The sequence below is a fragment of the Petromyzon marinus genome, chromosome 78 (genome assembly GCF_048934315.1).
Source record: "Petromyzon marinus isolate PM22_M1 ecotype Great Lakes invasive population chromosome 78, UKy_Petmar_22M1.pri1.0, whole genome shotgun sequence".
Lineage (NCBI taxonomy): Eukaryota > Metazoa > Chordata > Hyperoartia > Petromyzontiformes > Petromyzontidae > Petromyzon > Petromyzon marinus.
This window is the reverse complement of record NC_133744.1, coordinates 685,292-711,126: the sequence shown is the minus strand read 5'-3', so window position 1 is coordinate 711,126 and position 25,835 is coordinate 685,292. Positions and strand designations below refer to the sequence as shown.

Sequence of the window (25,835 nt, the reverse complement as noted above, 5' to 3'; positions counted from 1 at the left end):
TATTCTGTCTCTCACTGTTCAAATAAACCTACCATTACAATTATAGACTGATCATTTCTTTGTCATTGGGCAAACGTACAAAATCAGCAGGGATCAAATACATTTTCCCTTACTGTACACTACACATGATATACTGAGAATGTCGTTGTCCATGTTGGGAAATGGAGCGCAGTGGATCGTATCATCTCTACTATGTTTCGGAATCCGTGTGATCACCCAGTCACATCGCCTAACTCCAGTCACAGCGCCTTACACAAACTACATCTCCCCAACAAGGCAGCCTTCCCGCTGCTGTGTATTGTGTTTATGGGATAACAGAGGTGTCTATTATCCCCTACGCCTTGACCAAAACGACTGATTGCCCGCTTAACACCCTAGTCCGTAAACCACTAATGGTGACAGTGTTGTTTGAGAGCAGCTATTAAAGTCGCTGCGGCAAATGAGGTGGTGGCTGGCCGAACCGTGCCTCGCTGTTTGTCTCCGGAGTGATGACGGATACAAACCAGACCAAGCGGAGGCCATGTACCAGATCGGGTTGTGGTTACTGATGTTAGAGTGATTGTGTTGCAAGTGTGGTCACTACGCGTCTGAACGTGCTCAAGCCCCGAAGCTCGGCGGTTGTGGGCAACGCCACGGGACTGCATTCACTTTAATTCGAGGACAATGGAGGGCATGGGGAACGTGTTTTTACAGCGCTAATCCAATTTATTCAAAATAAGCGCGCAATTACACAATGAGATGCACTTACATATTAAGGCATGAAGCACAATGGACACATTACCATTCGGTATGTTAATAGACATACGGATTGTACCTTCCAAAATTAACAATCGAATGCAAATATCCTGAAAGATAAAGGATTGGATCCTATGGGGGGAGTTATAAGGCGGCTCAGAAGCAGAGCTCAAGGCCATTTCGAGAGGGAACTTGATGAGGCTGGACGCTCGAATCGTCGCTCTGCTGATCGCCCTTCTACCGCGAGACAACGTAGCCTGGTGAACACAATTGCTGTGTCGGCAGTTAGGCGACTTTGCTTCGTATGGTAAGTGAATATGCGAGTTCGTGGGGACATCTTCAGACGGGTTACAGACATAGATTCACCCTGAATCTCCAAGTAAGTGTCTATTTTCGCGTCTCGGTTAAACGCGAGTGACATTCTTGTTTTGGCAGCTAAAGAAATCCACAAACGCAACGCTTAACATCCTCGCGGACGATAGGATACTTTTAATTATCGATAACACAAGCTACTGTTACTCCGCTCAGAAGACGCAGTCACATGGAGCAGATACGCTCTGCGAAGCCCCTAGCACACGGGAGCAAGGAGCCATTCAATTGCACTGTGTGTGAAGGCATTTTCACGGCAATCAGATCTTCAGAGACACCAGAGATTACACACGGGCGAGAAGCCATTCCAGTGTTCTGTATGTGGAAAGGAATTTTCACTTTCAGCAGACCTTAAACGCCATAAGAGAACACACACGGGTGAGAAGCCATTCCTGTGCCCTGTGTGTGGGAAGGCATTTTCACAGTCATCAACTCTTAAAACTCATCAGAAAACACACACAGGTGAGAAGCCATTCCTGTGTTCTGTGTGTGGGAAGACATTTTTACTTTCTTCAGACCTAAAACGCCATGAGAGAATACACACGGTCGAGAAGCCATTCCTGTGCCCTGTGTGTGGGAAGACATTTTCACTTTCAGCAGACCTTAAACGCCATAAGAGAACACACACGGGCGATAAGCCATTCCTGTGCCCTGTGTGTGGGAAGGCATTTTCACAGTCATCAAATCTGAACAGGCATCAGAAGGTCCACGATGATTAGAAGCTGAAATCAAAAGGTGAAATTCAAGGTGCTGCAATGAGGCCTGAAGGAGATTCCACCTTCGATCCCATGCAGTTGGATCCCGAGAGATGGCTGGATGTCATGGAGTGGCTCGAGAGTCAAACCGAGAGCTGGGGGTGACTGAGAAATAATGTTGCATGTTGTTATACCTATTAATTCGGATTGAGTACGTATGTGTGCTTAATTTAGACCAAGTAATGCGTCACAATTTATTATATCTGTGATTTTGACACTGTAGTTTACAATGTGTTTGAGAGTTTCGTTGCTTGCAGGTGGTGATTTGTTGAAGTGGTGTGACGAGCAGTGGTTGTGAGAGGGTTGAATTCCTGACTATTGTCCTAGTTAAATGTTCCTGTTGAGCTAAAGTTGAAATGAGTCTAATTACATCTTTGCTCAACATTTTAAACATTTTTTCTTTTACATAGTTTTTTTGGTTGGTATTAAGCGACTTGTAGATAATCGATTCATGGATGTACTTTGATGACGCGTTTGTTGGATTTATAGCTTGGACTTCACCACAGCCGCACAGTGAACAAATGTGGTGAACTAATCAGGAAATCAATGGGGAATTATACACTGACGCTTTGGTGTTCCTGAAATTGACATGGTTTCCATTCAACTGTAACTGTTTGAAAATAGGACGTAACACACTTTTGATTCGAGTTTTAAGTAAATATTTTTGCAGATGAATAAAAACATATTTTTAACAACTTTTTGTCCGTTATTTATTTTACAATGTTTAAACGTCCAAAATCAGCAGGGATCAAATACATTTTTCCCTTACTGTACACTACACATGATTTACTGAGAATGTCGTTGTCCATGTAGGGAGATGGAGCGCAGTGGATCGTATCGTCTCTGCTATGTTTCGGAATTCGTGTGATCACCCAGTCACATCGCCTAACTCCAGTCACAGCGCCTTACACAAACTGCATCTCCCCAACAAGGCAGCCTTCCCGCTGCTGTGTGTTGTGTTTATGGGATAACAGAGGTGTCCATTATCCCATACGCCTTGACCAAAACGACTGATTGCCCGCTTAACACCCTAGCCCGTAAACCACTGATGGTGACAGTGTTGTTTGAGAGCAGCTATTAAAGTAGATGCGCCAAATGAGGTGGTGGCTGGCCGAACCACGCCTCTCTGTCTCCGGAGTGATGATGGATACAATCCAGATTAAGCGGAGACCATGTACAAGATTGGATTTTGGTTATTGATGTTAGAGTGATTGTGTTACGGCTGTTGTGGGAAACGCCACGCCATTCACTTTATATCGAGGACAATGGAGGGCATGGCGGACGTATTTTTACAGCGCTAATCCCATTTATTCAAGATAAGCGCGCAATTGCACACTGACATACATCTACATATTCAGGCATGAAGCACAATGTGCACATTACCCTTCGGTATGTTAATATACATACGGATTGTACCTTCCAAAATTAACAATAGAATGTAAATATCCTGAAAGACAAAGGATTGGGTCCTAGTGGGGGAGTTATAAGGCCGCTGAGAAGCAGAGCTCAAGGCCATGTCCAGTGGGAACTTGATGAGGCTGGACGCTCGACTCGTTGCTCTGCTGATCGCCCTTCTATCGCGAGACAACGCAGCCTGGCGATCACAATTGCGTGTCGACTGGTAGTTGACTTTGCGTCGGGAGAGTTCGTGAATCTCCAAGTAAGTGTCTATTTGTGTGTCTCGGTTAGACGCGAGTTACGTTTTTGTTTTGTAGTTTAACTATCGATAACTCCCGCTACTGTTACTCCGCTCAAAAGAAACAGTCAAATGGAGCAGAGACGCTCTCTACAGCCCCACGCACACACGGGCAAGGAGTCATTCAATTGCCCTGTGTGTGGGAAGGCATTTTCACGGCCATCAAGTCTTAAGAGACACCAGAAAAAACACACGGGCGAGAAGTCGTTCCTGTGCTCTGTGTGTGGGAAGGCATTTTCAAGGTCATCACATCTTAAGAGTCACAAGAATACACACACGGGCGAGAAGCCATTCCTGTGCTTTGTGTGTGGGAAGGCATTTGGACAGTCATCAAAACTGAACAGGCATCAGAAGGTCCACGATGATAGAAAGCTGAAATCAAAAAGTGAAATTCAAGGTGCTGCAATGATTCCTGAAGAAGATTCCACCTTCGATCCCATGCAGTTGGATCCCGAGAGATGGCTGGATGTAATGGAGTGGCTCGAGAGTCAAACCGAGAGCTAGAGATGACTGAAAAATAAAGTCGCATGTTGTTATACCTATTAATTCGGATTGAGTACGTGTGTGTGTTTATTTTAGACCAAGTAAGACGTTACAATTTATTATATCCGTGATTTTGACACTGTAGTTTACAATGTGTTTGAGAGTTTCGTTACTTGCAGGTGGTGATTTGTTGAAGTGGTGTGACGAGCAGTGGTTGTGAGAGGGTTGAATTCCTGACTATTGTCGTAGTTAAATGTTCCTGTTGAGCTAAAGTTGAAATGAGTCTAATTACATCTTTACTCAACATTTTAAACATTTTTTTATTTTACATAGTTTTTTTTGGTTGGTATTAAGCGACTTGTAGATAATCGATTCATGGATGTACTTTGATGACGCGTTTGTTGGATTTTTAGCTTGGACTTCACCACAGACGCACAGTGAACAAATGTGGTGAACTAATCAGGATATCAATGGGGAATTGTACACTGACGCTTTGGTGTTCCTGGAATTGACATGGTTTACATTGAACTGTAACTGTTTGAAAATAGGACATAATAAACATTTGATACGAGTTTTAAGTAAATATTTTTGCAGATGAATAAAAACATATTTTTAACAATTTTTTGTCCGTTATTTATTTTACAATGTTTAAAGCAAAAACGTGTGAAAATTTCAGGTGGAGGATCTCCGTCACACAAATCTGCCCTTAACCGGCAGCATATTGGCTGTCTACCCCATCAAGATATGTTCCTTGAGGGAATGGTCCCCGTTGTTAATCGTTTCTCAACGCACCAGTCGCTAATTCCAAAGTATGCCGTGGACAAACTGTACTCTGTAACATGTAAACTGTAACAGTCTAAACGATAACACATTAACGACTATAACCTTGTTTAATAATCTATTACAACACAAATGGAGGTACGGTATTAAAATATCATTAGAAGTATTTGAATCTCACTGTGGTCGTATTAAAATCGCGCTCTGCTCATATGCATGTGTAGTGTACGTGGAAGCGAACCGGAGGTCGGATATGCGAACTGGGGTGAGAGGGGGAGAGGGTACAGAGTTAGAATTGCATTAAAATTATTAGAATTATTATTAGAATAACACTTTGCTCGAATGTTTGCTATTTGTAAATGCGAATCGAGAGTCGCTAATGCGACTTTGGATTTGCAATGATTAGAATCCCATTGAAACTATTAGAATCGCACTATGGTCATATTAGAACCAGGTCTTTGACAGCTTTCGTGAATGCAGGGATTCATATTTTTGGTTCTTTCGGTAATGTTACGTAGAATTGAAACAATAAAATTATAAAAATATAAAACAATAAAATTCTCACGACGTTTCGACTGCAACACAAGCAATCATCATCAGCTAGATGAATTTTCCATCTGAATGACATCGAATAGCACTACACAACATCCTTATATATATTTAAATAAACGCAAATCCGTGAGATTATTAATAGCTGCAATTGTAATGACTCCGGACTCAGACTGTAGAGGGTTCTTTTATTTAGCCTTTAACGCGGCTTAGGACCCCGGCGTCACGATATAGCAACGACGACGCCTTAACGGCAACCAGCCGTGACCCGAATCCCCACTAACACAGCCCTGAACCTCGTTCCTTCAACTCTCTCTCGGCGTCAACCTCCCCCTCCACCCTTGGTCCAGCCTTCTCTTCTTGAACTCTCTCTCTCCTGTTGTCACCGCTTGTCCCTTCGATGAGGCACTGTCTTCACAACAACCATCTTAAAACAAAATGAGCCGTCTCGGCTAACAACAATTTTTAGAAGCCACGTGCGTCAGGGCAGCAGCTGCAGCAACATTTTTCCCACGCCGCTACAATCACAATCTTAACGGTCATCTGTAAGGGGTAAGCCGTGTAACCCTACTCACCCGACAACAACAACAATAAACCAACAAAACAACAACCACACACAAATCCTAATACGCTTCCACGTTGTCCAAGGGGACCCTTCTATTGTCCGTGTGTTGGGTGTGGATCCTACAATCGCAACCTTGCACATTTAACTTGATGTAGGTTAGTGTCATCGGGGCTCAGCGAATACTCCTCATGAATGAACTCCTTTGACGGACAAAGAACAAGGCACGTGCCATGTCCAGACGAATTCTTATCAACAATATTGTGCTTAAATAAGATTTTTAAAAATACGTTAACACCGGATTAAACGTGCACTTCTTAACCCCTGCCTCGCATTGACGACTAAACTATTTGCATTTGCGCGTAACATACATTCAAGCACAGAAAAATGCTAATACGACCATTTGTTATTGTAAAATTTTAATGTGATTCTTTGCACCCCCCGCAGTTGAACGTTCACTTTACATACATATGAGCAGAGTGCGATTATAATACTGCTAATGAGATTATAATACCGTCCCTCCGATAATGGTGGTATAAATTATAAAACCAGTTGATAGTTTATAGTCGTTTAATGTTTATTGTTATTGTTTATAGTGTTATCAGTTTACGTGTTTATAGAGTACAGGTGATCCCCGGTAGACTTCGGGATTCGTGACCGGAACGTTGCGAAACGATTTATAACGAGGAACTTTCTCCGTGCCCACCCAGGCAGCTCATCCCCACGTCCTGTACAGGCCAAGTCTGCTGTGTCCGACGTGATGGGGCGCTCCACAACGGAGACCGCACGCCAAAGGAGATGTGTTGATCCGCCCACAGTTTCCCAGCCCCTGAGGCCCAGGGTGCCTCGAAGATCTGCCACGTGCGAGGGACCGGTGCCTGGAGCCCGGTCCAAATTCTTTAAAAGAAGCCAGGGACCTGCCTAACGCTTCAAGGCTGTGGACAACGTGGAAGCATGTTAGGATTATTGTTGTTTTAATGTTTTCGTGTTGTTGTTGTTGTCGGGTGAGTAGGGTCACACCGCTTACCCCGTACAGATGAGCGTTAAGATTGTGATTGTCGGGCGTCGGGAAAATGTTGCTACAGCTGCTGCCCTGACGCACGTGGCTTCTAAAAATTGTTGTTTGCCGAGACGGCTCATTTTGTTTTAAGAGGTTGGCGGAGGGGATGTTCAGACAGTGCGTCAACGAAGGAACAAGTGGTGACAACAGGATAGAGAGAGTTCAAGAAGGGAAGGCGAGACCAAGGGTTGGGGGAGGTTCACGCCGAGAGTAAGAGAGGTGGAGGAACGAGGTTCGGGGCTGTGTTAGTGGGGATTCGGGTCGTGGCTGGTGGCTGTCTCCTCGTCGTCGTTGCTATATCGTGACGCCGGGGTCCGAAGCCGTGTTAAAGCCTAAACAAAAGAACCTTCTATTGTCTGAGTCCGGAGTCGTTACAATTGCAACGATTAATAATATCACGGGGTTATATTGGGTTTACGCGTTTATTTAAACATATATATGCGGATATTGTAGAGTGCCATTCGATGTCAAGGAGATGGAACATTCATCCAGCATTCAAAATCCTGATTATAACATTACCACAGTGCGATTCTAATAGTTTTAATGGGATTCTAATCATTGCATATCCCAAGTCGCATTAGCGACTCTCGATTCGCATTTACAAATATCAAACATTCGAGCACAGTGTTACTCTAATAATGTTTAAGCGATTCTAACTCTGCACACCTCCACTCACCCCAGTTCGCATATCCGACCTCCGGTTCGCTTGCACGTACGCTACACATGCATATGAGCAGAGCGCGATTTTAATACGACCACAGTGAGATTCAAATACTTCTAATGAAATTTTAATACCGTACCTCCATTTGTGTTGCAATACATTATTAAACAAGGTTATAGTCGTTAATGTGTTATCGTTTAGACTGTTACAGTTTACATGTTACAGAGTACAGTTTATCCAAGGCATACTTTGGAATTAGCGACAGGTACGTTGAGAAACGATTAACAACGGGGACCTTTCCCTCAAGGAACATATCTTAATGGGGTAGACAGCCAATATGCTGCCGGTTAAGGGCAGATTTGTGTGACGGAGATCCTCCACCTGAAATTTTTACACGTTTTTGCTTTAAACATTGCAAAATAAATAACGGACAAAAAATTGTAAAAAATACGTTTTTATTCATCTACAAAAATATTCACTTAAAACTCGTATCAAATGTGTGTTACGTCCTATTTTCAAACAGTTACAGTTGAATGTAAACCATGTCAATTTCAGGAACACCAAAGCGTCAGCGTATCATTCCCTATTGATTTCCTGATTAGTTCACCACATTTGTTCACTGTGCGTCTGTGGTGAAGTCCAAGCTAAAAATCCAACAAACGCGTCATCAAAGTACATCCTGACATCGGGTATCTACAGTCGCTTATTACCAACCAATAAAAACTATGTAAAAGAAAAAAATGTTTAAAATGTTGAGTAAAGATGTAATTAGACAATTCAACTTTAGCTCAACAGGAACACTTAACCACTACAATATTGTCAACAATTGAACACTCACAACCAGTGCTTATCACACCACTTCAGCAAGTAATCCGAAAACATTAAACCACCACGTCACGAAACTCACAAAAACTGTAAGGGGCAACATTACAAGCAAAATTACTCAATCCGGCTTAATAGGTTAAACCACAGAACACGGGAATGGCTTCTCGCCCGTGTGTGTTTTCTTGTGACTCTTAAGCTGTGATGGCCGTGAAAATGCCTTCACACACACAGAGCAATTGAATGGCTCCTTGCTCCCGTGTGCTAGGGGCTTCGCAGAGCGTATCTGCTCCATGTGACTGCGTCTTCTGAGCGGAGTAACAGTAGCGGGTGTTATCGATAAATAAAAGTATCCTATCGTCCGCGAGGATGTTAAGCGTTGCGTTTTTAGATTTTGTAAACTGCCAATACAAGAACGTCATTCGCGTTTAATCGAGACGCGAAAATAGACACTTACTTGGAGATTCACGGTGAATCGATGTCTGTAACCCGTCTGAAGATGTCCCCACGAACTCGCATATTCACTCACCATACGAAGCAAAGTCGCCTAACTGTCGACACAGCAATTGTGTTCACCAGGCTGCGTTGTCTCGCGGTAGAAGGCGATCAGCAGAGCGACGAGTCGAGCGTCCAGCCTCATCAAGTTCCCTCTCGAAATGGCCTTGAGCTCTGTTCTGAGCCGCCTTATAACTCCCCTCCTAGGATCCAATCCTTTGTCTTTCAGGATATTTGCATTCGATTGTTAATTTTGGAAGGTACAATCCGTATGTCTATTAACATACCGAATGGTAATGTGCCCATTGTGTTTCATGCCTGAATATGTAAGTGCATCTCATTGTGTAATTGCGCGCTTATTTTGAATAAATTGGATTAGCGCTGTAAAAACACGTTCCCCATGCCATCCATTGTTATTGTAAAATCTTAATGCGATTCTAACCCTGCACCCCCCGCAGTTCGCATATCCGACCCTCGGTTCGATTGAACGTTCACTTTACATACATATGAGCAGAGTGCGATTATAATACTGCTAATGAGATTATAATACCGTCCCTCCGTTAATGGTGGTATAAATTATAAAACCAGTTGATAGTTTATAGTCGTTTAATGTTTAGTGTTGTTGTTTAATGTGTTATCAGTTTACGTGGTATAGAGTACAGGTGATCCCCGGTATACTTCGGGATTCGTGACCGGAACGTTGCGAAACGATTTATAACGAGGAACTTTCTCCGTGCCCACCCAGACAGCTCATCCCCATGTCCTGTACAGGCCAAGTCTGCTGTGTCCGACGTGATGGGGCGCTCCACAACGGAGACCGTACGCCAAAGGAGATGTGTTGAGCCGTCCACAGTTTCCCAGCCCCTGAGGCCCGGGGTGCCTCGAGGATCTGCCACGTGCGAGGGACCGGTGCCTGGAGCCCGGTCCAAATTCTTCACAAGAAGCCAGGGACCTGCCTAACGCTTCAAGGCTGTGGACAACGTGGAAGCATGTTAGGATTATTGTTGTCGTTTTAATGTTTTCGTGTTGTCGGGTGAGTAGGGTCACACCGCTTACCCCTTTACAGATGAGCGTTAAGATTGTGATTGTCGGGCGTCGGGAAAATGTTGCTACAGCTGCTGCCCTGACGCACGTGGCTTCTAAAAATTGTTGTTAGCCGAGACGGCTCATTTTGTTTTAAGAGGGTGGCGGAGGGGATGTTCAGACAGTGCGTCAACGAAGGGACAAGTGGTGACAACAGGATAGAGAGAGTTCAAGAAGGGAAGGCGAGACCAAGGGTTGGGGGAGGTTCACGCCGAGAGTAAGAGAGGTGGAGGAACGAGGTTCGGGGCTGTGTTAGTGGGGATTCGGGTCGTGGCTGGTTGCTGTCTCCTCGTCGTCGTTGCTATATCGTGACGCCGGGGTCCGAAGCCGTGTTAAAGCCTAAACAAAAGAACCTTCTATTGTCTGAGTCCGGAGTCGTTACAATTGCAACGATTAATAATATCACGGGATAATATTGGGTTTGCACGTTTATTTAAACGTATATATGCGGATATTGTAGAGTGCTATTCGATGTCACGGAGATGGAAGATTCATTCAGCATTCAAAATCCTGATTATAATATGACCATAGTGCGATTCTAATAGTTTTAATGGGATTCTAAACATTGCATATCCCAAGTCGCGTTAGCGACTCCCGATTCGCATTTACAAATATCATATCAAAGCTCATGCATGTACAAATTGAATCCTACACGAAAATCTTGGAACACATTGAGACTACAAATGGAGTCTTTTTTTACCTTGATGCACCTGCCAGTACTGGCAAGACTTTTGTTATCAAACTGCTCCTCGCTAAGGCTCGCCAGAGAGGGAACATTGCTCTAGCTGTGGCATCATCGGGGATTGCAGTGTAAGTCGATGTGTGTGTGTGTGTCAGTCCATATGTGTGTGTGTTTGAGTCCATGTGTGTGCATTTATGTCCATGTGTGTGTGCAAGTCTACGTGTGTCCGTGTATTTTTTGCACGGGCAACGCCAGATGTGTGTGTCTGTACGTCGATGTGTGTGTGTAAGTCCAAGTGTGCGTGTCAGTCCTTGTGTGTGTGTCAGTCGCTGTGTGTTAGTCGATATGTGTGCATGGCTCCATGTGAGTGTGTGTCTCTATATGTGTCAGTCGATGGGTGTATGTTAGTCCATATATGTGTGTGTAAGTCAATGCGTGTGTGTGCGAGTCGATATTTGCGTGTGTTCCTTCATGTGTGTGTATCTAAAGCCCATGTCTGTGTGTGTGAGTCCATGTGTCTGTGTGTGGGTTTAAGTCGATGTGTGTGCGTGGGTCCATGTGTGTGTATGTCCATGTGTGTGTCTCTTAGTCGATATATGTGTGTGTTAGTCCATATGTGTGCTAAGGTCGATGTGTGTGTGACAGCCTAGCTATGCGTGTCTGTGACTCCATTTGTGTGTCTGTGTAAGTCAATGTCTTTGTGTGTGTGGGTCAATGTCTGTTTGAGTAGGTCGATCCGTGTGTGTCTGTCTTTTTCGCCCGGGCAACGCCGGGTAATTACCGCTAGAAAATCGTAAAAGCAGTTTATAGTCATTTATAATGTTTAGTGTTATAGTTTATAGTGTTACAGTTGACATGGTATACAGTACAGGTGATCTCCAGTTTACTTCGGGATTAGGGACCAGAATGCTGCGAGACGATTTATAACGGGGACCATTCCCCTCTAGGAACATGGTGATGGGGAGACAGCCAAGGTACTGCTCGTTAAGGGCAGACTTGTGTGATGGAGACGCTCTACCTGTAACTCGGATCCAGACGTTTTGCTTTAAAAAAAAGTAAAATAAATGACGGACAAACAGTTGTTAAAAATACGTTTTTATTCATATACAAGAATATTTACGTAAATCTCGAGCCGAATATTTATTACGTCATATGCTCAAACAGTTACAATACAATTAAAACCATGTCACTTCCAGGAATATCAAATCATTAAAGTATTATTCCCCATTGATTTCATTATTGGTTAACTACATTTGTTCACTATGCGTCTGACTTTAATTCCAAGCCGTACATCAGACGAACGCGTCATCAATGTACATCCTGAAATCGGTTATCTAAGGTTGCTTATTACAAACCAAAAAAGCTATATAAAATAAAACTACGCGTTTAAAATTTCGAGCGAAGATTTATTTACAGACTCATTTCAACTTTAGCTCAACGGGAACACTTAACCATGCTGAAGTGGCATGATGATCACAACCACTGATCATCATGCCACTTCAGAAATTTACCACGATCACGTCACAAAACTCTGAAACACATTGTAAAACTAAAGTGTAAAAATCACTGATGTAATCAATTGTAAGGTATTACTTTGTCTAAAAGAAACACGTACAATTACTCAATCCGGCTTAATAGGTAAACCACATGCAACATTATTGTTCAGTCATCCCTAGCTCTCGGTTTGACTCTCGAGCCACTCCATTACATCCAGCCATCTCTCGGGATCCAACTGCATGGGATCGAAGGTGGAATTATCTTCAGGAATCATTGCAGCACCTTGAATTTCACCTTTTGATTTCAGTTTCCAATCATCGTGGACCTTCTGATGTCTGTTCCGCTTTGATGGCCGTACAAATACCTTCCCACATATAGAACACAAGAATGGCTTCTCACCCGTGTGTGTTTTCTGATGGTTTTGAAGAATTTTCGACTGTGCAAATGCCTTCCCACACACAGAGCACAGGAATGGCTTCTCGCCAGTGTGTGTTTTCTGGTGACTTTGAAGATGTGATAACTGTGCAAATGTCTTCCCACACACAGGGCACAGGAATGGCTTCTCGCCCGTGCGTGTTCTCTCGTGAATCTTAAGATGTGATGTCCGTGAAAATGCCTTCCTACACACCAAGCAATTGAATAACTTTTTGTCCGTGTGTTCGTGACGCTGTGGAGAGTATCTCTGCTCCATGCGACTGTTTCTTCAGATTCGGAGGAGAAGAAGCGATGTTATTGAGAGTCAAAAGTACACTCTCGGCTGCGAGGATGTTACTCGTTGCGTTTTGGATTTTGTTTATTGCCAAAACAAAAGCGTCACACGCGTCTAACAGAGACACAATCACATCCAGTCAGTTTGACAACGAACGTATTTATGCGTTTATTAGCGAAAATAGACACTTACTTGGAGATTCACGGTGTATCGATGTCTGTAGCCCGTTTGAAGATGTCCCCACGAACTCTCACGAATCAAAGTCGCCTCACTGTCGCCACGCAATTGTGCTCGAGAGGCTGCGTTGTCTCGCGGTAGAAGGGCGATCAGCAGAGCGACGAGTCGAGCGTCCAGCCTCATCAAGTTCCCTCTCGAAATGGCCTTGAGCTCTGCTTCTGAGTCGCCTTATAACTCCCCTCCTAGGATCCAATCCTTTGTCTTTCAGGATATTTGCATTCGATTGTTAATTTTGGAAGGTACAATCCGTATGTCTATTAACGTACCGAATGGTAAATGTGCCCATTGTGTTTCATGCATGAATATGTAAGTGCATCTCATTGTGTAATTGCGCGCTTGTTTTGAATAAATTGGATTAGCGCTGTAAAAACACGTTCCCCATGCCCTCCATTGTCCTCGAATTAAAGTGAATGCAGTCCCGTGGCGTTGCCCACAACCGCCGAGCTTCGGGGCTTGAGCACGTTCAGACGCGTAGTGACCACACTTGCAACACAATCACTCTAACATCAGTAACCAAAACCCGATCTGGTACATGGCCTCCGCTTGGTCTGGTTTGTATCCGTCATCACTCCGGAGACAAACAGCGAGGCACGGTTCGGCCAGCCACCACCTCATTAGCCACAGAGACTTTAATAGCTGCTCTCAAACAACACTGTCACCAATAGTGGTTTACGGACTAGGGTGTTAAGCGGACAATCCGTCGTTTTGGTCAAGGCGTAGGGGATAATAGACACCTCTGTTATCGCATAAACACAATACACAGAAGCGGGAAGGCTGCCATGTTGGGGAGATGTAGTTTGTGTAAGGCGCTGTGACTGGAGTTAGGCGATGTGACTGGGTGATCACACGGATTCCGAAACATAGCAGAGACGATACGATCCACTGCGCTCCATCTCCATACATGGACAACGACATTCTCAGTAAAAGTAAAAAAATGAATACGTTTTTGAAATAATGTGTATTGTATATCTGCTACGATATGTAATTGTTATACTCTTTGTATGTGTATATATGTACTGTATATACACATTCGATTCCATTGATACGACACAATCATCCAACAGTGATTATAATACCATTATAATCCCATGCCTCCATTTACGTGGTAATACTCGATAACAGTTAATCGTATTTTACAGCGTTACAAAGGATAGGTTTAAGTTAATAGGTTATAATATTATATTTCACTATGTTAGAGTTTAACAGTTGAGAGTTTACAATGTCACAGTTGATCAAATGCGACGCAGCTACTTCTGATTCTGCTGCTTCCGCTACCCGGCTGTTTGTGGCCGGGCCTTGCTCTCTCGGGACCCCACACATCGTTGGAAATGATTGCGATGATGATGTCTGAGCTGATAATAAAGTGACTGTAGATTACTTTGTTTAACCATAACTTGATGTAGATTAGAAAACACACTGGCGAGAAGCCATTCCTGTGCCCTGTGTGGGACGGCATTTGCACGGTCATCAAGTCTTCAAGATCATGAGAAAACACACACGGGAGAGAAGACCTTCCTGTGCCCTGTGTGTGGGAAGGCATTTTCACGGTCATCAAATCTTCAGAGTCACCAAAGAACACACACAGGCGAGAAGCCATTCCTGTGTCCTGTTTGTGGGAAGGCATTAGCAAGGTCATCAACTCTTCAAGCTCATCAGAAAACGCACACGGGTGAGAAGCCATTCCTGTGCCCTGTGTGTGGGAAGGCATTTTCACTCTCGTCAACTCTTCAGATTCACCAGAGAACACACATGGGTGAGAAGCCATTCCTGTGTTCTGTGTGTGGAAAGGCATTTGCACAGTCATCAAATCTGAACAGGCATCAGAAGGTCCACAATGATAGGAAACTGAAATCAAAAGGTGAAATTCAAGGTGCTGCAATGCGTCCTGAAGGAGATTCCACCTTCTATCCCATGCAGTTGGATCCCGAGAGATGGCTGGATGTAATGGAGTGGCTCGAGAGTCAAACCGAGAGGTAGGGATGAATGAAAAATAATGTTGCATTTGGTTATACCAATTAAGCCGGTTTTATATAATTGTGTGTGTTTATTTTAGACTAAGTCATACGATACAATTGATTATATCAGGGATTTTGACTCTTTGGTTTCGTGACGTGCAGGTTGTGATTTGCTGAAGTGGAGTGATGAGCAGTGGTTGTGAGGGCTATGTTCCTGACTTTGTCGTGGTTAAGTGTTCCTGTTGAGCTAAAGTTACATCTTTCCTCAATATTTTTTAATTGTTTTTCTTTTATACATCTTTTTTGGTTTGTAATGAGCGAATGTAGATAACCGATTTCAGGATGTACATTGTTGATTCGTCTGATGTACGGCTTGGACTTCAAGTCAGACGCACAGTTAACAAATGTTATCCAAAGTTGCTTATTACCAACCAAAAAAGCAAAATTACTTAAAAAATGTTTAAAATTCGAGTAAAGATGTAATTACAGAATCATTTCAACATTGGCTCAACGGGAACCCTTAACATTGACAATTATCAGGAATTTAACCCTCTCACAACCACTGCTCATGACACCACTTCAGCAAATCACAACATGCACGTCAGGAAACTCTCAAACACATTGTAAAACTACAGTGTCAAAATCACTGATGTAATCAATTGTAACGTATTACTTGGTCTAAAACAGGGGTCGGGAACCTTTTTGACTAAGAGAGCCATGAAAGCAAAAAATTTGGAAATGTATTTCAGTGAGAGCCATATAATATATTTTAAAAGTGAATTCAACTAAATGTCAGTATAATAAGCCTCTGAATTTATTCTTTTAAATAATGTTGTTATAACACTCACCATTAATGCGACTTCTGGTGCTGCATGGATTTGCTGATGTCTTTGTAGTCGGGTTGGTACTTGGTGAGGTTAAGCTTCATGCAAGCGTTGAGGCTTTCATCCGTTAAACGTGATCGTAGGTTGGACTTGATGTTTTTAAGATGTGAGAATGACTGCTCACATGCATACGTAGATCCAAACATGGTCAATACAGCAATACTCACACGCTGCAGTGTGTGGTATGTGACAGGAAGCGCGTTCCAAGTTTTGAGAATCAGCTGGTCTTTGGGTTGGAGTTTTTTCATTTCTGTCCACATGTGCTTGCTCGCCAACTCCGCTTTCTGTCGTGTGATTCTTTCCAAATCTTCATTCAGAGACTTGAACTTATTCACCCACATGTCTGAGGCCTTCAGGTCAGCCACTTCTGCTTCAAAATCTCTGACGGAGACACCAGGGATGTAATTCAGGTCGGCTGTGTTCAGTGAACACTCGTTTGGATGGGTGATGAACTTAAAAAGACGAGTGTGCTCACGAAATTCTCCAAAGCGTGCTTTGAAGGACTGTAGGAGACTGGATGTGCAGCCAGCTAGCTGGTGGAGATCAAGGTTTTGAATGGGCTCACTTGCTGTGCATGCATCTTTAAATTGGCTCAGTTTTTCAAAATGTAGTAAACGACCTGTTTCAAGATCCGTGATGAAAAGCTCCAGCTTGTTTTCAAAAGCAAATACAGCTTGTTGAAGGGATAACACTGTATTTCCAATGCCTTGCATTTTCACGTTGAGCTGGTTCAGATGTTCAGTCAGATCTACGAGATAGTAAAACTTGAGGAGCCACTCGGTGTCGGCTAGCTCAGGATGCCCGACGCCTTTCATTTCAAGGAAAGTCCGGATTTCGTTCAGGCAAGCCGCAAAACGGCTAAGCACCTTCCCTCTTGACAACCAACGCACATTGCTGTGCAAAAGCAGACCAGGATAGTTATTTACAACTTCATCCAGCAGTGTTTTAAACTGGCGATCATTTAAGGCTCGGGCAACAATAAAGTTGATCACACGAATGACCAGCGACATCACTTCGCCAAACTGCCTGTCACACATCTGAGCACAAAGTGCCTCCTGGTGTATAATGCAATGGAAACTTAGGATGGGTCTATTTTCATGTTCACGGAGAAGCGCCACAAATGCTTTGTTTTTCCCCACCATACACGGAGCACCATCAGTACACACTGAGAGAAGTTTATCCATAGGTAGACTTTTTTCTTGAGCAAACTCCATGAAAGACTTGAATAAATCCTCACCTCTTGTGGACCCTTTTAATGGCAGAACAGCAAGACTTTCTTCGCGCAGTGTGTCACCAACAGCATATCTTGCAATCACGCTGAACTGCGACAAATGGCTCACGTCTGTTGACTCATCCAAAGCCAGAGAAAAGAACGGCGCTGCATTTATGTCCTTCACTTGCGTTTCCTCCACTTTGTTTGCCATCACGATGGTACGATCATGAACAGTTCTTGCCGACAGAGGCATGTCTTGTATCCGTTTGATTATCTTGTCTTTGTTTGGAAGATCATCAAAAAGTTCATTGGCTACATCCAGCATGAACGTTTTAGCATACTCGCCATCTGTGAATGGTTTTCCGTTCCTCACTATTGCTAAAGAACCAGCAAAGCTAGCCGAATCATAGTCACCTTGCCGGGTCCATACGCGGAGTTGCTGCTGGCTAGCTTGCACCCTGCTCAGAAGCTCTTGGCACGCTTTCTTTCTGCTGTCTCCCGCAGGGTATTTTGATGCAAAGGTAGCGTGGTGCGTGTCGAAGTGCCGCTTTACATTCGACCGTTTCAACGATGTAATTTTGTCATTGCAAATTAGACACACCGCAGAACCCGCTCTCTCCACAAAGGCGAATTCTTCGGTCCATTCGTCCTGAAATGTACGATACTCGTCGTCTTTTTTTCTTTTCGCCATCTTCTTCGTCGAAGGGTTAGCTTTGAGCTAATGACCGAGCAGACGCAGTCTCAGACTGATTCAAAAGGGGGCGTTTACCTGTTTTACCCAGCAACGGCAAACGTAGGCCAGTATCATCCAATTAAAATAATGGACAATTGCTCCTGCAGCCCTGAACAGGACATGCGCAGTGAAAAATCGATGGATGGATTAAAACAAGTGAGAATATTTTGTTTTATCTGCGAGCCATATGCAATCATCAAAAGAGCCACATCTGGCTCGCGAGCCATAGGTTCCCGACCCCTGCCGTAACCTATAATCTTCAACCTATCCATTGTAACGATATAAAAATAAGTACAATAATCTGCTAAAGTTTTGAATAACATAAATGTAGGCGCGGGATTGTAATCGCATAAGAATAATTAGAATCACACTGTGTGCGTAATGGAATCAGACTGTGATCATATTCACGTTACGTTAGCATATGGACCTGGAGTAGGATATGCAAATATCCTGAAAGTCAAAGGATTACATCTTAGGCAGGGAAGATCTAAGGCGGCTCAAAAGCAGAGCTCAAGGCCATTTCCAGTGGGAACTTGATGAGGCTAGACGCTCGACTCGTCGCTCTACCGCGAGACAACACAGCCTGGTGAACACAATTGCTGTAGCGACTTTGCTTCGGGAGTGTTCGTGGCGACATTTTCAGACGGGTTACAGACATCGATACACCGTGAATCTCTAAGTAAGTGTCTATTTTCGCTCATCAGCACCCATCACCCATCGTCACCACCACCCATCATCAACAACACCCATCATCACCACCATCACCATCCATCATCAGCAGCACCCATCATCGCCAACCATCATCATCATAGACACCAATCACCCGCCATCAACACCACCCATCATCACCACCCATCACCACTACCAATTTTCATAATCACAACCCATCATCACCACCACCCACCATCATTACCACCCTTCATAATCACCACCCTTCATCACCTATCATTTCCACCATCAATCACCACCCATCACCACTACCAATTTTCATAATCACCACCCAACACCACCCATCATCGCCATCACCCATCATCATCACCACCCCACCCAGCCATCATCATTACCAACCTTCATAATCACTACCCATCATCAACACCACCATCCATTATCAATACACATCATCACCACCCATCATTAATTAACAAACACACAGCTACAAACATAGATATGTAACCTTACACACACATAGATAACAGACACACACAAAGAAACAATCTCATTAACAACTTAATTATTAAAAAAATCCATGGTACCCCTGCCAGGATAGGTGCACACAGACAAATCCTTTGCACAATAATTTACGCGAAAATCAAAATCAGACTTAGAACTACCACCTCACTCACTTAAATATAACTACAGATCAATAATTATAATAAAAAAACCTGAATTTAAAAGTAAATAAACCAACGGGATGGTGTTTATACGCTTGCAATTTAATGAATGAAAATTAAACAAAAAATAATCATGAACGATTATGAAGCCTGAGGCCAAGGTGTATGCTAGGCCTGACGTCCAGGCCTCGCTTCAGTCCCCGCCGCAGGACCGGCGACATCAAAGACAGCGCAAAGCGAGGGGGCAAATATTTAACGTCGAACCAAGGGCCCTGCTGTTTCCGGTGACGCGCACCACCGCCACTGCACCACGTGGTGCGCCCGCGGAGCCTCGCGGAAGTGACGTCACATCTGTTACGTCATAGCCACGCCTCCGCCCGCAGTCGAGGGGAATGCGCACGAGGAAGCAGCAGAAGAAGCCGTTGCAGAGCGAATCATCAACGAGGTGTGGGTCCCTGTTGACGATGAGTGTCGTTCATTTTTCTTGTACATGTTGACCACAAACTAAAGCTTCATTATTTATGATATGTTGGTATTTGGATTTTCTGCAACCAAATAAGGACTATTAGTTGGGTTACTTGGCATGCTCTGATATGTTGCTGTTACTGTCATTGTTTAGACCCCACGAGAGCCAGCATTTAAAACGTTCAAAACTAACCTGTTATAAAATATCATATAATATGATTAACATGTCTATAATTTTGATTTAAAGCTTTCGTGACTGCAGTAATTCATATTCTTAGTTTTTTCGGTAAAGTCACGTTGAAGGGAAACAACAAAATAATAAAATATATATAAAACAATAAAAAATTCTCACGACGTTTCGACCGTTTGAGTTATGGTCGAAACGTCGTGAGAATTTTTTTATTGTTTTATATATATTTTATTATTTTGTTGTTTCCCTTCAACGTGACTTTACCAAAAAAACTAAGAATATGTCTATAATTATTGTGTTCTGATTGCTGGCACGATTGTGCCCTGCATTATATGTATTGAATGTTATCCAACACTGGGGAGGAGTCTGCCTTTAAGTTCAGACCCTAGCTGCTGCCATAGACGTCTCCAATCTGTGATGTCACAGCCACATGGGCGGTATCTCTGACGTCACGTGACCTACTACGTCATTCTCGGGTTAAAACAAATAATTTAAATATGGTCATTTGACCCCAATGACCTACAAGGCATAGGGGGGGCTTTATCAAGCAGTCGATTAATACAAATGGGCTGTACATCAACATGCTTGTCTGGATTAGAGGTTAAACATCACGGTTATGTCTGGCGATTATGTTTAATGCAATAGGAAGCTGGAATAAACATGTTCGCGTGGGTGGATGAGTGATCTGACGCACGCGTTAGTGGGCAAACAAGCGAGCGAGTGGACTTGTAAAGCAACAGTAAGGAAACCGATTGGATTGGTACAGTGAGTGGTCAAATATGTAATAATTGAGAGGATGAGTGACGCAAAAGGTTGCTAAATCTTAGCGTTTTTACAACCTCCCCAGGCCCTCCAACATCAAGCAGAAACTACTCTTTCCCAACAACATGGACAGACAACGCAAGTGGGCTGAGATCTTGGAGGACTTTGATGGTAAGTCCCAGACACCTGCAGCGCGTGGCATTAATGCAGAGGAGGCAGCTCCCTGACTAATTACTTTTAGTGGGCGTGGCTTGGTGGTGATGGGAAGATGTAACGGTCAAGTGTGGCAGACAGCATGGATTTAGCGCTGAGTTTCAGTCATTTTTGTTTAAACGGGGGTCTCAAGTTTACGGAATTGACGGTCTCAACGTGCTTACAAAAATATGACTGGTAAAGTTTTACTGCCATGTGATTCATATTTCTCAATAGCAGGTCATGTTACGTGGTAAGAGGTAATTACAGGGATCTCAAAATTAGTTCCGTGAATCTCCAATAATTCATTACTCGTCCTTTGAATGAATTTTGTTTTCCGTAGCCCGGGAGTCGTGGCGCCAGTCGGCAACGTGGGGGGACATTATGGATGCAGTGGACCCTTTCCCAGGCCAAAGCTAAGAGCGTCACTCCTCAAAGGTGTGTATGGCGTCTATGGGAGTCAAACACCACATTCTCTCCACACTCACACACCATTTCACCACACCATTGCACCAAAACATCACTACACCTCGTTGAGGTGAAGCATCAAGAGGAGGAGGAGGAACACTTGATAGAAGAGAAGCACCTTGTGGAGCAAAAGCGCCTCGATGAGGAGCAGCGCCTCGCCAAGATCGAGCGACACTGGCTCCACACCGCCACCACCACCACCACCGCCACCACCGCCACCACCACCACCACCACTACCGCCACCACCACCACCACCACCACCGTCACCACCAATCCTGTGCAGGGCCCGATTGCCCCGAGCTCTGGAGAAGAGGCCTTCCAAGAAGAGAAAGCAAACTCCGCAGCCGCTGAGCCACGGTAAACCACTCTGCGTGTGCCCTGAGTGTTTATTTTTGTTATTTATTACCATGCTTCTTACGTAGCTTGAGCCTTACTCGGTCTCAAGAATTTTTCTTCAGTTGGGTCCTGCCAAGTTTGCTCGCAGTTGGCTACAAAGTTGCGACTGTTTGTGATCCAAATTGAACGATTTGCATTGCTTGTGTGGGTTCAGTAACAGGGAGAAAGCTTCAGAACCCTCCCAGAACAAGGGGCTGCACAATCCACGCAGAGAATGTGGCCCAACGTGGAAATCAAACCCGGGTCCCAGTTGCTGTGGGGCACAGGTGCTCCAGCCCTGCCGCACTCACAAAACACACAGGCACTGCAAACCCCACGTGTACATTCCGCTACACTGTGGACAGATGTATTTTCCGTATTTGGTTTCTGGGTTAGACCACATAACGAAGCGAGGATATCTTCACCATGTAACTCTCCATCCTGTTTCCAGGCCAGCTGCCAAGTCGCCTTGTAATGCACAGAGACAGCTACCGCTGAGAGGGGTGTCCAATTTCAAATGCGTTGAGATGAGAGATGGGAGAGGCTCATCGCATGCAACGCACTCTGAGATGCCTTCGACGTCAAGGGAGGCGGCTCTGTCGACCACGAATCACTGTCGGATATTTTTTCGAAATCGTGAAAGGGTTGAAGCGGCCAAGGGGTCGCGCACTCATTCCTCACCACTTACAGTTCAGATCTTGCTTCCCGCCCAGGCTATTATCGCCACTGCATTAACCACACAGATACACGCCCATTCCATCACAGTGGACGTTCAGGATCTCTACCGATGCCGTTTGAAATGCTTAGGCCATTACGTGCAAGGGGTCAATTAGAATATACATAGAGAAATGTGTAAATCTAGATTTGAAGTTTTAGTGACTGCAGGGATCCATACTCTTTGGTTCTTTCGGTAAATTCACGTCGGTATCATAAAATAAATTATATTAAATCACGACGTTCCAATAGCCATGTCGTTATTGCAAGAATATTTCTTGCTGTGGTTTTCCCACCGGATGATGATTGCTTGTGTTGCAATCGAAACGTCGTGATTTATTTTATTTTATTTTACATCTACGTGACTTTACCGAAAGTACAAAAAAAATGTAACTTCAAATTATTCAGCTAAATTTCCACAGCAACGCCACCCAGTACTGTGAAACTACAGCAGTCTGTGCGAGACACAGCTGCACCTATCTCAAGGATAGCCTTGTGCCATGACAATGACAGCACCAATACTAATCACCCTCACTGGCCATGTCGTTATTGCTGTTTCTATTAAGCTCGAATTAATCTGCCACACATTCCACCCACGTACGATGGGGAGATGGCGATGTCTGCTGTAGGAGGAAGGTGGAACGGGGTCGTGTTTGTCTCTTCACAGATCTGAGCCAGCGCAGCCCTCCTCCTCACTCGTCCAGGCCTTTGAAGCGACGACAGAGTTTGTGGAGAAGGAGACGAAGGAAGAGGTGGAGGAGGAGATGATGGAGGATGAGGTAGAGACGGAGGAGGAGGAGAAATCGGAGGAAGAAAAGGCAAAGGAGGACGAGATTGTGATGGTGACAATGGAGGAGAACACTGAGGGAGAGGATAAAGACAATACGGAGATGGAGGACAAGGAGACAACAAAGGATGAACAGATGGTCGTGGTGGAGGACATGGAGACGACGGACTACGGGAAAACAATGGTGGTGGTGGTGGAGGAAGAGAAGATGGTGATGGAGATGTTGGTGCGGGAATGTGAGGAGGAGACGAAGGAGGAAGAGATGGTGCTAGTGGAGGAGGAGGAGACGAGGGAGGAAGAGATGGTGCTAGTGGAGGAGGAGATGACGGAGGTGGCACAGGAAGAGAAGGAGGAGGTCGAGGAGAAGATGGTAGTGGAGGATGAAGAAGAGGGGATGGAGGAGGATGAGACAGAGGAGGAGAAGATGGAGGAGGTGCAGGTGGAGATGCACGAAAAGAAGAGGACGCGAGGGGGCCTCGCTCGAGTGGCGAGAGCGATCAACTCACTCCTCCGCCGCGTTCTGCTTTGTGGTGGAGGTCCACTGCCAAGTAGGGGTGGTGGCGATGCCAACCGTGACCGCTATCACCACACTACCCACCCACCCCGTGATGCACGCCACACAAACACCACACGGTTCTCCAGAGAGACGGTGCCACTGGGACCACGTCTGGGGAATGAAGCTGAGCAGCAGATGCCAGGACTACAGCGGAGAATGACTGCTGCCAGGAGACCTCACATCACACACACACGGAACTATGAAATTAGCATAACCGGCCCCACACTGGGCTCCTTCCATGCTGGTTTTCATCCAGGCAGTCCTCATGGGATGACCTTGCCATGGTTTCCAGGACATGGAAGGGGCAGCTGACCCAGGGTGAGAGAGCTGGAGGGGTCCGGTGCAGACCATGAACAAAGCCAGCACGTGCCAAGTCTCAAGGATGCTCTGTTAAAAAATTAGGATCAATATAATTTTTGTTGTTAAAAGACAAATAGATAACAAGAGACGTTTTTGGAAATAGTCTTTCTACAAAGCACATCCAAGCGGTGGTGGGAAAAATTTTCGGGTGATTCGCCGTCTTCATAACGAACCGCCACTCCTCTGCCCCATTAATCCACTGCCCCACTGCCCCACTGCCCCAATGCTCCACTGCTCCACTACCCCTCTACCCCACTGCTCCACTGCCTCTCTGCTCCACTGCCCCCAATGCTCCACTGCCTCTCTGCTCCACTGCCAATCTGCCCCACTGCCCCTCTGCTCCACCATCTGCCTCAGCAGTTGAAACAAATGATTAAGTTTCTTAAATCCCCTTGCCTCTCTGCACCAAGCAGTGAAAATGGGTGTGGCACACGTGGAGGCCGACGTCCACCCCCTCCACCCCCCCTCTCCTCGTCGGCCGCCTCTCACCGGGCCCCCTCCGATCGGGTGATCTCCGTCACCCACCACGCCGGCGCCCTCTCCGAGCGACATATCTGAACCACCGCCCGGAGTTATCTCCCACGCGCCCACGTACACCACCACCACCACCAAAATGAACGCGGTGGCATGCACCCACGTGCCCCTGCAGGCGCGAGTTTCCCTCGCGAGGGGTCGGCGCTAAATCAAAACGGAAGCGTGAATATGCGCGTGCACAATCGGTTAAACCCCAATCCGCTTGCACACGAAGGCTCAAGCTGAAGGACTCTGAACATCGATAGGCTCGCGCTTGCCCCGACGGCCGGCGCTACGGCACCTCCCCGCCGGAGGAAACCGGCAGCGTAATGCGAACTCGCTGCGTAAAGCGCGCCGTGTAAACGCGCTGCAAGCGAGCTCAAGCGCTGTGAAAAACGACGGTGGCCGTGAGTGTGCTGCACTACACGAGCCTCTCGCGCTCGCTCCAATCACTCGCCGGGCTCACCGTCGCTCCACAGCAGACGGGGCAACGGACACAGATCACAGACGCCACGCCGAGGTTCTGCCCCGACACACACACACACAGAGAGATCACACTGCACCGATATTCTGTTGCGAGAGTTTATTAAATGGCGCCGATAGGCAATTACCCGGAGGAGGAATATTTCGCGAGAGGAGCCCAGCGTAAACTCTGCCTGTGAACCCAGCTACTCAGACGTCCTACCACGTGCCTCGAAACTGGACCCGCGGTGTCCCATGGACGCTGAGTGAGTCTGAGGGAGAAGGACGAGAGGAGACTTTGCCCAATCGCTGTCTCGCAGCAGCACTCGCTGGCATCACACGGACGCTGCGAGCGGCTTGAAGAGGCAGGACGGCAGCAGGGAGTGAGTCGTGACAGGTTGTAGACAGCTGCCCCTGTCATCAACTTCAAAGGCCGTGGGAGGGGGAGGGGGCAGGGGGCGAGGGGGGCGTCGCGTCACGCAGCCAATCACGCGCCGACCTTTCGATTTGCAAGTGATGCCTCGCCCTGACCTGGAGCGTCCGCTACACCTCCACCCATCGTTTTATGAGTTTGTGCCTCCGTTGTTTTTTTGCTCTTTTCACCCCTTACCCATTGTTCTCCCGTGCCCAGCAGTTTCAGCTTTCGGGTCTGGTCTCTATGCCAAACATTCCACCGCCCTCCGTCCTCCCCCCAATGTTGTGC

The 25,835-nt window shown here is 45.4% G+C and overlaps 2 protein-coding genes and 1 pseudogene across 2 annotated transcripts in view; all 3 read left to right on the top strand.

Moving 5' to 3' along the window:
• Positions 1-139: 139 nt before the first annotated feature.
• Positions 140-9,924, top strand: LOC142907388 (uncharacterized; annotated as a pseudogene).
• A 1,756-nt stretch (positions 9,925-11,680) lies between these two features.
• LOC142907387 (uncharacterized) overlaps positions 11,681-25,835 on the top strand; it is a 141,429-nt gene continuing 127,274 nt past the window's right edge. The window contains exons 1-2 of the mRNA XM_076056868.1: positions 11,681-11,703; positions 14,576-14,989. Of these exons, the coding sequence (XP_075912983.1) occupies positions 11,681-11,703; positions 14,576-14,989 (437 nt within the window). The remainder of the gene's footprint in view (positions 11,704-14,575; positions 14,990-25,835) is intronic.
• On the top strand, positions 19,520-25,087 carry LOC142907346 (uncharacterized). Its single transcript, XM_076056766.1, has 4 exons — positions 19,520-19,733; positions 20,791-20,876; positions 21,241-21,335; positions 23,122-25,087. Exons 2-4 carry the CDS (start codon positions 20,874-20,876, stop codon positions 24,107-24,109), a joined length of 1,086 nt encoding a protein of 361 aa, XP_075912881.1. The 5' UTR covers positions 19,520-19,733; positions 20,791-20,873; the 3' UTR covers positions 24,110-25,087.